Source organism: Erythrolamprus reginae, chromosome 9 (assembly GCF_031021105.1).
Source record: "Erythrolamprus reginae isolate rEryReg1 chromosome 9, rEryReg1.hap1, whole genome shotgun sequence".
In the NCBI taxonomy this organism is placed as follows: domain Eukaryota; kingdom Metazoa; phylum Chordata; class Lepidosauria; order Squamata; family Dipsadidae; genus Erythrolamprus; species Erythrolamprus reginae.
The window spans coordinates 40,345,599-40,358,305 of NC_091958.1; the positions used below are offsets into that span (position 1 = coordinate 40,345,599).

The window sequence follows — 12,707 nt, forward strand, 5'->3', positions numbered from 1 at the left end:
GCCCCCCTGGAAACAGCGGAGAGTTCACCTGCGTCTCTTTCGACCTTGCAGGCTTCAAAGGTCTAAATGTAATTCATAAAAGCATCTGCCACAATGTCCTACCTGTAAATAAAAGAATTTACTTCAGCTTCAGCCACAACAACACATGAGCTCACAATAGACTCAACCTCAATGTAAACCGCTTGGAACTTGACTGCAGAAAATATGACTTCAGCCTGGAATGCACTACCTGACTCTTATCGTTTCAGGTTAACAACTCTTGAAGCCTTTTTGGCGATGTTGTGGCAGTGGCTTTGGCACTTCGGTCATTGGATATGAGTATTCCAAGTTCTTTGACAGAGGGAGGGTCGTCTGCAAGGTCTTGTTTATTCAGCCTGTATTTGGTCTTCTGATTCTTTTTGCCAATGGAAAAATCAAAATTAAAAAAAAAGCAAAAATCAGAATGCAAAAAGAATCCGAATGCTTTCTTCCAGTGTCACCGGGAAAATCCATAAATCTCTAGGAACCGTACGGCCTTCTCTTCAAGCAACCCCTAAAAATCCAGAGTTCTTGTCTCAGGAGGCAAAGCAAAACCTCAGCAACAGCTCTGCCTTCTGTGGAGTCCAGATACAGTGGTACCTCTACCTAAGGGCACCTCTACTTACAAACATTTCTAGGTAAGAACCATGTTCGAGATTTTTTTGCATTTTCTCACGAACCATTTTCCACTTACAAACCCGAGACTCCGAAACTGTAACTGGAAAAGGCAGGGAGAAGCCTCCGTGGGGCCTCTCTAGGAATCTCCTGGGAGGAAACAGGACTGGAAAAGACAGGGAGAAGCCTCCATGGGGCCTCTCTAGGAATCTCTTGGGAGGAAAGAGGGCCAGAAAAGGTGGGGAGAAGCCTCCATGGGGCCTCTCTAGGAATCTCCTGGAAGGAAACAGGGCTGGAAAAGGCAGGGAGAAGCCTCCATGGGGCCTCTCTAGGAATCTCCTGGGGGGAAACAGGGCCACCCAACCTCCCTGTGGTTTCCCCAATCACACACATTATTTGCTTTTACATTGATTCCTATGGGAAAAATTGCTTCTTCTTACAAACGTTTCTACTTAAGAACCTGGTCATGGAACGAATGAAGTCCATAAGTAGAGGTACCACTGTATTTGATTCCTAGCCAGATGCACGTATGTTGCCATCCGTTGGAAAAGCCAGGAGAGATTCATTGCCCACACGGCTGGCTCATTAACACATCATCCCTTAGTAGCAGGAAATTTGCTGGCGAAAAGATTCCCTCATTATCCTGCGCCCGTCCAGATGCCGTCTCCATTAGACAAATTGGACTGGCACGCCCGTTGTGGGAGCACTAATGACTGCCGCCGATTACCATTTATATTAATCGCCACTCAATTTATTTTTAATCTCCAAAGTTTATCAAGATTTATATTGATAAGGAAGCCACACCGGTGCCCGTTTAACAGGCGAAGAGACAGAAGGGGAGCATTTGCAAGGCCAACGGAGAGGTGCGGCATACAAATCTAATAAATAATAATAATAATAATAATAATAATTATTATTATTATTATTATTATTATTATTATTATTATTATTATTATTATTATTATTATACTCTACTTGGTGCTTTTTTTAAAAAGAATTCTTTAATTTTTTCACCATCTTTACATAAAACATCCATACCTATACCGTAGTATCAAAACATACACAATGATACATTTCTATCCAAAATGCCATGGACAAATAACCTAAATTTGCACCTGTTGAACTTTTATCTCCCACCTGTTTTCCTTCTTTATTTCATACTACTCCCCTCCCTCTATCTCCCTCTCTTCACTCTGCTTTCTTTCTCATTCTTTCCTTCTTTCCTACTTCCCTCCTCCCTCTCTCTTTCTTCCTCTTCCTCCCTCTTGTCCTTCCCTGAGTATCTCTAATCCATTTTATAGTTACAGACGAGCAATTCTGCTGCACGAAGCCCAGCGACCGATTAGGTCTCACAGAGTGGGCCTTCTCCGGGTCCCATCAACTAAACAATGTCGGTTGGCGGGCCCCAGGGGAAGAGCCTTCTCTGTGGTGGCCCCAACTCTCTGGAACCAACTCCCCCCGGAGATTAGAACTGCCCCTACCCTCCTTGCCTTTCGTAAACTTCTCAAAACCCACCTTTGTCGTCAGGCATGGGGGAACTGAGATATTTCCCCTGGGCCTATATAATTTATGTATGGTATGTTTGTATGTATGTCTTTTTAATAATGGGGTTTTTAAATATTTTAAATTGTAAATTATTAGATTTGTCATGAACTGTTTTATTGTATTGTGAGCCGCCCCGAGTCTATGGAGAGGGGCGGCATACAAATCTAATAAATAAATAAATAAATAAAATAAATAAATAAATAAATAAATAATTCAAAACTCTAACTTCATACCAACATCAGTGCTACTCTTTTTCTCTTCTTCAACAATTATTTATTGAACACAATAAAACCCATACACAAGAAAGAATGATGTTTCTTCTACTCTCCCTATTTTTCCACCTAATCTCCCTCCCGTTCTATAGCCTTCCTCCAGTGAGACACAAGGGCGTGTATGCCGTCGGTACCCCTCCTTGTTCTGCTTAGGAACCCATTTCTGCACTGTGCAGAAATGTCACCCTCTGTGCCCAGCGACTAACCGTACTTCTGTTGATTGCAGATTCTCCATAAATGATACACAAACGTTTGTGAATGTTTCCAACAGTTTCTTTCTCTGCAGTGGGAAATTCAATGACGACAAGCTGATTGTAACATACATCACTTACAGACAACATTTCGAAACACGCTACAGCTATGCTAGCTTTCTGAAGAAACGCAAAATTTACACATGCACTCCTGACCATTCAAATAATGTACAGTGGTATCTCTACCTACAAACGCCTCTAATTACAAACTTTTCTAGATAAGAACCGGGTGTTCAAGATTTTTTTGCCTCTTTTCAAGAACCATTTTCCACTTACAAACCCAAGCCTCCGAAACTGTAACCAGAAAAGGCGGGGAGAAGCCTCTATGGGGTCTCTCTAAGAATCTCCTGGGAGGAAACAGGGCCGGAAAAAGCGGGGAGAAGCCTTCGTGGGACCTCTCTAAAAATCTCCTGGGAGGAAACAGGGCCGGAAAAGGCAGCCATTTATATATGAGCCAGCTGTGTGCAGCAGCTGCCAGAAAAGCCAACACAGTTCTAAGCTACATTAATAGAGGGAGAGAATCAAGATCATGTGAAGGGTTAATGTCACTTTATAAAGCCTTGGTAAGGCCACAATTGGAAGACTGCATTCAGTTTTGGTTGCCACAATGCAAACAGGATATAAAAAGGCAGAGAAGAGCAACAAAGAGGATCAGGGGACTGGAGGCTAAAACATACGAAGAACGGTTGCAGGAACTGGGCATGGCTAGTTTGATGAAAAGAAGGACCAGGGGAGACATGAGAGCAGTCTTCCAATATCTCAGGGGTTGCCACAAAGAAGAAGGAGTCAACTTATTCTCCAAAGCATCTGAGGGTAGATCAAGAAGCAATGGGTGGAAACTAAACAAGGAGAGAAGCAACTTAGAACTAAGGAGAAATTTCCTGACAGTCAGAACAGTTAATCAGCGGAACAGAAGTTGCCTCCAGAAGTTGTGAATGCTCTAATACTGGAAGTTTTGAAGCAGATGTTGGATAACCATCTGTTTGAAGTAGTGCAGGGTTTCCTGCCTAAGCAGGGGGTTGGACTAGAAGACCTCCAAGGCCACATCCATCCTATCCTGGGGTTCCCCAGTGGGGCTCTCACTGGGCCTTTTTCTCGACTCCTGTTCACACAATACCTGGACTCTGGGTCTTGAGTTCCAATCATGAAGGATCCAATGAAAACCCAGCCAGAATGCAGTTTTGGGGGCTTCCTGGGCAACCCAGATGCCCCGCCCAAAGGAGCCTAGGGGAAGGTGCCCCAAATGGAAAGTACCGAGGGACCCATTCCTGCAGAACCCCCACTTTGGCCTTCTCCGGGTTCCGTCAACAAAACAATGTTGTTTGGCGGGACCCAGGGGAAGAGCCTTCTTTGTGGCGGCCCCGACCCTCTGATATCAACTCCCCCTGGAGATCAGGACTGCCCCCACCCTCTTTGCCTTTCATAAACTCCTAAAAACCCACCTATGCCGCCAGGCATGGGGAAATTGATATACCCCTCGGCTGTTCCGCTTTATGTATGATTTTTTTGGATTGCTTGATTGTTTTTAATAAAGGTTTTCAATATTGTTTTTAATATTGGATTTATATACTTTATTGTTTATTATTGTTGTTGTTGTTGTTGTTGTTGATGATGTTGTTGTTATTGTTATAAAGCCCTTCATGGCATCGGACCAGAATACCTTCGGGACCGCCTTCTGCCGCACGAATCCCAGCGACCGATTAGGTCCCACAGAGTTGGCCTTCTCCACGTCCCGTCGATAAAACAATGCTGTCTGGCAGGACCCAGGGGAAGAGCCTTCTCTGTGGTGGCCCCGGCCCTCTGGAATCAACTCCCCCCAGAGATTAGGACTGCCCACACACTCCTCACCTTTCATAAACTCCTGATAACCCACCTATGTCACCAGGCATGGGAAAATTGATTCTCCTTGGCCGCTCCGTTTTATGTATGGTTTGTTTGGGCTGCATGAATGTTTTTAATCAAGGGTTATTTAACTGTTTTGCTTTTTTAATCATTGGATTTGTATTTTGTATTCCTGATGTGAGCCCCTCTGAGTCTTTGGAGAGGGGCAGTATACAAATCTAATAAATAGAATAGAATAGAATAGAATTTTATTGGCTTGGTGATTGGACACACAAGGAATTTGTCTTGGTGCAGATGCTCTCAGCGTACATAAAAGAAAAAGATACATTTGTCAAGAATCATATGGTACAACAGTTAATGATTGTCATAGGGGTCAATAAGCAATGAAGAAACAATCAATATTAATAAAAATCTTAGGATACAAGCAACAACTTGCAGTCATACTGTTAGAGTCATACAGTCATACAAATAAATAAATAAATAAATTGTGATTGTTGTCGTTATTGTTGTTTTGCTGTTTTGTTTGTTCTTTGTTCTATTATTATTATTATTATTATTATTATTATTATTATTATTATTATTATTATTATTATTATTATTATTATTATTATTATTATTATTATTATTATTATTATTATTTCCCTGACCCCTTCTGTCGATCCCTCGCCTCTTTTCAGCCTCCCATCTCCGCTGGGGGGGGGGGGGGGCTGAAGGGGGCGGGGTGGTCGGGGTAGGGGGTGAGGGCGCGCCGGCTTTCAGTGGCCCGGGGGCGGGCGGGGGCGGCTCGCCGGGCGGGGCGGGCGGAGGTGTCGCCGGACGCAGCTTCAGCATAAAACGGGCGGAGCGGCGGCGGCGGCATCCGTTGCAACGGCGGAAGTAGCGGCAGCATGCCCGAACCGGAGGCGGCGTCCGCGGAGCCCCAGGCAGCCCCCGGGCTGGAGGGCGAGGAGACCCTCGCCCGCAAAGGCGCTCTCCGGCAGAAGAACGTGCACGAGGTCAAGAGCCACCGGTTCTCCGCCCACCTCTTCAAGCAGCCCACCTTCTGCAGCCACTGCACGGACTTCATTTGGTGAGGAACCCCCCTCCCCCGTTCGCCCCCTCCGCTCCCCCCCCCCCCGTGGCTCTGAGTGCTAGCAGAGTCCAGCGAGCCCGAGTTTGCTACCTGGCCAGGTGCAGTAGCAGAATTGCGCTGGACTCTGCTAGCACTCAGAGCCACGGGGGGGGGGGGGCAGGCACACCGTTCCACCTTAGCAGCCCACCTCTGAGCCTCCCCACTAGCCCTACTGGGCTTTCCCCAGCCTGGAGCCCTGGAAAGAGGATGGACTACATGTTCCATGATCCACGGCCACCTCGCGCCTGATGGTCCAGCGGAAAATAGGGCTGATGATAATAATAATAATAATAGCAATAGTAATAATAATAACATCAACAACAAAACAACAATATAATAATAATAATAATAATAATAATAATAATAATAATAATAATAATAATAATAATTTATTAGATTTGCATGGCACCCCTCTCCGAAAACTCGGGGCGGCTCACAACATAACAGCAATACAAGATAAATATAAATCTAATGTTAAAAACTTTAAAAAACTAATTTAGAATAGAATAGAATAGACAAGACAGAAATAGAAGAGAAAAACAAAGAAAAAGAAAAGAAAAACATATAGAAACATGTAACAACACACACACGTCTATCTTGACCGCTAATCCATATATCTTTTGTATTATTTTACGATGCTTGTTACCAACGGTTTCGTTCGGCTTTATGTAAAACCTTTTTTTTAGTATTATTTATTAATTGGATTTAATTTATTAATTGGATTTATTAATTGTATGTGTGTGTATTCTTATACTTAATTTCTAGAATAGAATAGAATAGAATAGAATAGAATAGAATAGAATTCTTTATTGGCCAAGTGTGATTGGACACATAAGGAATTTGTCTGGTGCAGATGCTATCAGAGTACATAAAAGAAAAAGATACATTTGTCAAGAATCATGTGGTACAACACTTAATGATTGTCCTAGGGGTCAAATAAGCAATGCAGAAACAATCAATATTGATAAAAATCTTAGGATACAAGCAACAAGTGAAAGTCATACAATCCTAATTGGGAGGAAAAGGATGATAGGGATGATGAGAAAAACTAGTAGAAATAGAAGTGCAGATTTAGTAAAAAGTCTGACAGTGTTGAGGGAATTATTTGTTTAGTAGAGTGATGGCGTTCGGGAAAAAACTGTTCTTGTGTCTTGCTGTTGAAACAGTTTGTGTCCAGGATGCGAGGGGGGATGGAAAGCTGTTCCCGGGAGGCCCTGTCCCATTGACAGCCTGCCCCACTTTTTTGGGGGGCGGGTGCAATTTCCCCCCCCCCCATATAATAACAATAACAACAACAGAGTTGAAAGGGACCTTGGAGGTCTTCTAGTCCAGCCCCCTGCTTAGGCAAGAAATCCTACACTACTTCAGACAGATGATTATCCAACATCTGCTTAAAAACTTCCAGTGCTGGGGCATCCACAACTTCTGGAGGCAATTTGTATTCCACTGATTAATTGTTCTAACTGTCAGGAAATTTCTCTTTAGTTCTAAGTTGCTTCTCTCCTTGTTTAGTTTCCACCCGTTGCTTCTTGTTCTACCCTCAGGTGCTTTGGATAATAGCTTGACTCCCTCTTCCTTGTGACAACCCCTGAGATATTGGAAGACTGCTGTCATGTCTCCCCTGGTCCTTCTTTCCATTAAACTAGCCATGCCGGATTAACCGGATGGAGAAAACTTCTGGCGAGTAGAGGAGGGGCAAGGAAGACAGATGTTTCGGTCACCATGTATGAAAGAATATTTCTTCTTTAAGGCTGGGCCAAGTCTTCTTGGCTCACTGTGAGAAAATACACCAATGAAATCAACAGGAGTCGAAATGAACAATAAACAACATTTATTATGATTTTCCAAAAGCCCACACACACCCCGAATGGAGAATTTTGAGTTCTCCAAATCAAGAAAGACTACGACTCATGTGACTACAGTATATAAATACAAAACCATGCCTTTGGCAAATAACAACTTTACTCCTCCCATACCGGTGTTTACTCCCCTTACATAACACCTTGGCTTTCTATTCCCAGCTTGGAAACTCCCTAAAACTTGACTTTGATGATGACATCTCCCCGCTCTCTCAATCTAATGGTTAGCATGTCCATTTCTTACACTCTTGCAACACAAAACGATCCTCTCTAAGCATAAACATATCCTGTTTATGAGAACAGAGCAGCCGAAAGAAAGCTGACACGCAAAATTACATTTCGGTTATGCAATACGATATGTCATAAAGATGGTTGCATCATTGCTCCTATTACATTTCTTATTCTTACAAGAATAATGTTCCAATTCTCACCCTTACTATCATCTGCAATTTTTTTTTGGGGGGGGGGGGGAGGAGATGAAGTGAACATGACTCCCCAGTATGTGCTAAATATGTATGCTTCTCCCAGGAATTCTTGACCAGTGCAGGACCACTGATTCCCACAACCAAGTGTTGGTTCCATGCTGGACCACGCTGAAGTCTGCTAAGTTCTCCCTTCTATACAAGTATCATGGCACCGGACCAGAATATCTCCGGGACCGCCTTCTGCCGCACGAATCCCAGCGACCGGTTAGGTCCCACAGAGTTGGCCTTCTCCGGGTCCCGTCGACTAAACAATGTCGTTTGGTGGGACCCAGGAGAAGAGCCTTCTCTGTGGCGGCCCCAACCCTCTGGAACCAGCTCCCCCCAGATATCAGAGTTGCCCCCACCCTCCTTGCCTTTCGCAAGCTCCTTAAAACCCACCTCTGTCGTCAGGCATGGGGGAACTGAAATCTTTTTTTCCCTTCCCCCTAGGCTTATAGAATTTATACATGGTAGGCTTGTTGGTATGATTGGTCTCTTAAATTGGGGTTTTTAGATTACTTTTTAATATTAGATTTGTTACATTGTTTTCTTTATTGTTGTTAGCCGCCCCGAGTCTTCGGAGAGGGGCGGCATACAAATCTAATAAATAAATAAATTATGGGAAGGATCTAAAATGAAATGTGGGTTTGGGCTTTTTCTTCTTCTTTTGTTTTACTTGTTAAAGGCTCAGCTGGGAATTGCATTAAAGAGGAGCATGTGGGCACCTGGATTGATTGATTGATTATTTGTTTGTTTGTTTGTTTGTCTGTCTGTCTGTCTGTCTATCTATCTATCTATCTATCTATCTATCTATCTATCTATTTATTAGATTTGTATGCCGCCCCTCTCCGTAGACTCGGGGCGGCTCACAATAACAATGAAACAATATGCAACAAATCTAATAATTTAAAAATCACTAAAAAACCCTTATTAAAAAACAAAAACATACACACAAACATACCATGCATAAATTGTATAGGCCCGGGGAGGATGTCTCGATTCCCCCATGCCTGACGGCAGAGGTGGGTTTTAAGAAGTTTACGAAAGGCAAGAAGGGTGGGGGCAATTCTAATCTCGGGGGGAGTGGGCTGCCACAGAGAAGGCTCTTCCCCTGAGTCCCACCAGACAACATTGTTTAGTCGACGGGACCTGGAGAAGGCCAACTCTGTGGGACAAGCAGAAGGCGTTCTCAGAGATATTCTGGCCTGATGCCATGATTTATTTATTTATTTATTAGATTTGTATGCTCCCCCTCTCCATAGACTCACGCCGGCTCACAGCAATAATAAAAACAATGTACAATAACAAATCTAATAAATGAATTCTAACAAGGTTTGCCTATTTGCCGATGACTCTAAAGTGTGCAATAGGGTTGATATTCCTGGAGGCGTCTGTAATATGGTAAATGATTTAGCTTTACTAGATAAATGGTCTAAGCAATGGAAACTGCAGTTTACTGTTTCCAAATGTAAAATAATGCACTTGGGGAAAAGGAATCCTCAATCTGAGTATTGTATTGGCAGTTCAGTGTTGGCAAATACTTCAAAAGAAAAGGATTTAGGGGTAGTGATTTCTGACAGTCTCAAAATGGGTGAACAGTGCAGTCAGGCGGTAGGGAAAGCAAGTAGGATGCTTGGCTGCATAGCTAGAGGTATAACAAGCAGGAAGAGGGAGATTATGATCCCGCTATATAGAATGCTGGTGAGACCACATTTGGAATACTGTGTTCAGTTCTGGAGACCTCACCTACAAAAAGATATTGACAAAATTGAACGGGTCCAAAGACGGGCTACAAGAATGGTGGAAGGTCTTAAGCATAAAACGTATCAGGAAAGACTTAATGAACTCAATCTGTATAGTCTGGAGGACAGAAGGAAAAGGGGGGACATGATCGAAACATTTAAATATATTAAAGGGTTAAATAAGGTCCAGGAGGGAAGTGTTTTTAATAGGAAAGTGAACACAAGAACAAGGGGACACAATCTGAAGTTAGTTGGGGGAAAGATCAAAAGCAACATGAGAAAATATTATTTTACTGAAAGAGTAGTAGATCCTTGGAACAAACTTCCAGCAGATGTGGTAGATAAATCCACAGTAACTGAATTTAAACATGCCTGGGATAAACATATATCCATCCTAAGATAAAATACAGAAAATAGTATAAGGGCAGACTAGATGGACCATGAGGTCTTTTTCTGCCGTCACACTTCTATGTTTCTATGTTTCTAAGGTGTTGTATTTTTTTTCCTTTGCAGGGGAATTGGAAGGCAAGGTTTCCAGTGTCAGGGTGAGTTACAAGTTTAAGATTTTTATTTTTTGGTCTTGTGTGCAAATCCCACAGAGGGTTTAGAACAGGGATGGCGAACCTTTTTTGGTTCATGTGCCAAAAAGGGTGTTTGGGTGTATGTGCTTCCTTCCCCTCCCCCAACGCATGCACACCCCCAGCGGTGGGATACGAGCCAGAATGCTAAATTGCGCTCACCGCCGCAGCTCGTAAGTTCTTGTGGGACTAGCGCGATTTTGCTGCTGCACCTATGGAGGTGGCAAAATTGCGCCCGTGTCTCAGCGAGGTTATACCTGCAGCTCCACGTGTGGTTTTGCTACCTCCACAGGTGCAGCAGCAAAATTGCACTGGTCCCGCAAGAACATACAAGCCGCCGCAGTGAGCGCAATTTAGCATTCCAGCTTGTAGCCCACCGCCGCACACCCCTCTCATGCACAGGCCTTTCTGAAGCCTGGTTAAGTGAAAAAAAATTCCCAAACGGGCAAACCGGAAGTTCGGGAAACTGCATTTCCGGTTTGCCCATTGTGCTATTTTTGCACCCTGGAGCTTCAGGAAGCTTCCCTGAACCCTCCAGAGTGCAAAAAATAGCACAAGGGCAAAGTGGACGTGCGTTTTTCCAAACTTCTGGCTTGTCCATTAGGGGATTTTTTTTAAATCTCTGGACCTTCAGGGAAACTTCCTTGAAGCATCCAGAGGACGAAAGAAGCCTTTCACAAGGCCGAAAATCAGCCGCTGGAGCTGATGCAGGGCAAAATCTCATGTCTCTCCAATATTTTAATTGATTGATTGATTGATTGATTGATTTTGTCCATTACACAATGAGGGTTTTAGTGGGTATACACATATAGTAAAATACATAATGAAGGTTATAGAGGGTATACTCATAGTAAAATATATCTAAGAAAGAAGAGAAGAGAAGATATAGTAATAGAACATATCAATGAAAGAATAGAAGAAGAGATATAGGAATAGAAGAAAGGTATAGGAGATATAGGAGAGCAATAGGACTGGGGACGGAAGGCACTCTAGTGCACTTGTACTCACCCCTTACTGGCCACTTAGGAATCTGGAGAGGTCAACTGTGGGTAATAAGTTTAAATCTGTTGTGCGCTCTTGTGTTGCTGTGGTTGAAGCTGAAGTAATCGCTGACAGCCAGCATATAATCTTTTGGACAATACTTAGGTCATGTTTAAGGCGTCTTAGTTCTAAGCTTTCTAGGCCCAGGTTTGAAAGTCTAGTCTCGTAGGGTATTCTGTTTCGAGTGGATGAGCGAAGGGCTCTTCTGGTGAAGTATCTTTGGACATTTTCAAGAGTGTTAATGTCTGAGATGACATAGCTCTGTGTGCCACAGGTTTATCATCACGGGTTTAGAACCTATCTGTTCTCTGTACGTGGCCTAGCCACAAGGGCTGCCTCGTTTTTTTAAAGCCACGGGGGGGGGGGGTTGCTTGCTCATTTTCGACCACTTTTTCAGGCTTATGATCCCACCAGTTCTTTGCCACTGGTAGATGGTAGTTCCGGCATAGGTTCCAGTGCCACAGCATCATGTCTATGCTTGATTATTAATAATAAAATTATTATTACTAATATTAATATTTATTATTGGAGGAGAAATGGAGGGCTTGCTCCAATTGGAGAGGGGGAGCTCCAGAAAGAGGGGGGGCTACTTTGCACTTGTAAGCAAGGCTTTGGGGCCGGTGAATCGGTTGTGCCACCCCCCTACCCACCCATGGATTCCCCCTGAATCTCAGCACTTCTCTCTCCAGAAAAGGAGGCAACCTGAGGGGCCCATCTGGCACTCGGTCATCATTTAAATCGTGTTCATGTTTGAAATATGAGGTTGCAAAACTCCTCTTGTTTTATTCACATGTTGGACTGATTTGCAACTTTGTTTACTTCTTTTGAGGCTGGGGCTCTTTCCTTTTTTTGGCCGCATGCTCTGATTTGTTTGCGTATACAGTGATCCCTCGAGTTTCGCGATCTCGATCTTCGCGAAACGCTATATCGCAATTTTTTAAAAAATATTAATTAAAAAAAACCCCACTTCCGCGTTTGGCTTCGGGAGTCAGCTGGGAAGCGGCGCGGCTGTTTTAAAAGGTCGCAGCCGGCCTGGGGGGCTTCCCAGCACCCCCCCCCAAGCCCCCAACCCAGGTTCGGGGGGGTGCTGGGAAGCCCCCCAGGCCGGCTGCGACCTTTTAAAACAGCCGCTCCGCTTCCCAGCTGAGTCCTGAAGCCAAACGCGGAAGTTCGCCTTTGGCGTTTGGCTTCAGGACTCAGCTGGGAAGCGGCGCGGCTGTTTTAAAAGGTCGCAGCCGGCCTGGGGGGCTTCCCAGCACCCCCCGAACCCCCAACCTGGGTCTTCCCGGCCGCCCATGCAAAGGGGAAACCCCGGCTCCTCGCTGATGCCCGCCGCTCGCCCGCCCGCCAGCAAGAGGGGGAAGACCCA

At 44.2% G+C, this 12,707-nt stretch overlaps 1 protein-coding gene across 2 annotated transcripts in view; it reads left to right on the plus strand.

The window, feature by feature from the left end:
* Nucleotides 1-5,332: 5,332 nt before the first annotated feature.
* Nucleotides 5,333-12,707, plus strand: part of LOC139172124 (protein kinase C beta type-like) — a 45,123-nt gene continuing 37,748 nt past the window's right edge. Inside the window, exons 1-2 of one of the 2 annotated variants that reach the window (XM_070760903.1) lie at nucleotides 5,333-5,612; nucleotides 10,233-10,264. In XM_070760903.1, the coding sequence (XP_070617004.1) occupies nucleotides 5,431-5,612; nucleotides 10,233-10,264 (214 nt within the window). In that variant the 5' untranslated portion in view covers nucleotides 5,333-5,430. The remainder of the gene's footprint in view (nucleotides 5,613-10,232; nucleotides 10,265-12,707) is intronic. The other variant, XM_070760904.1, reaches the window with a different exon arrangement.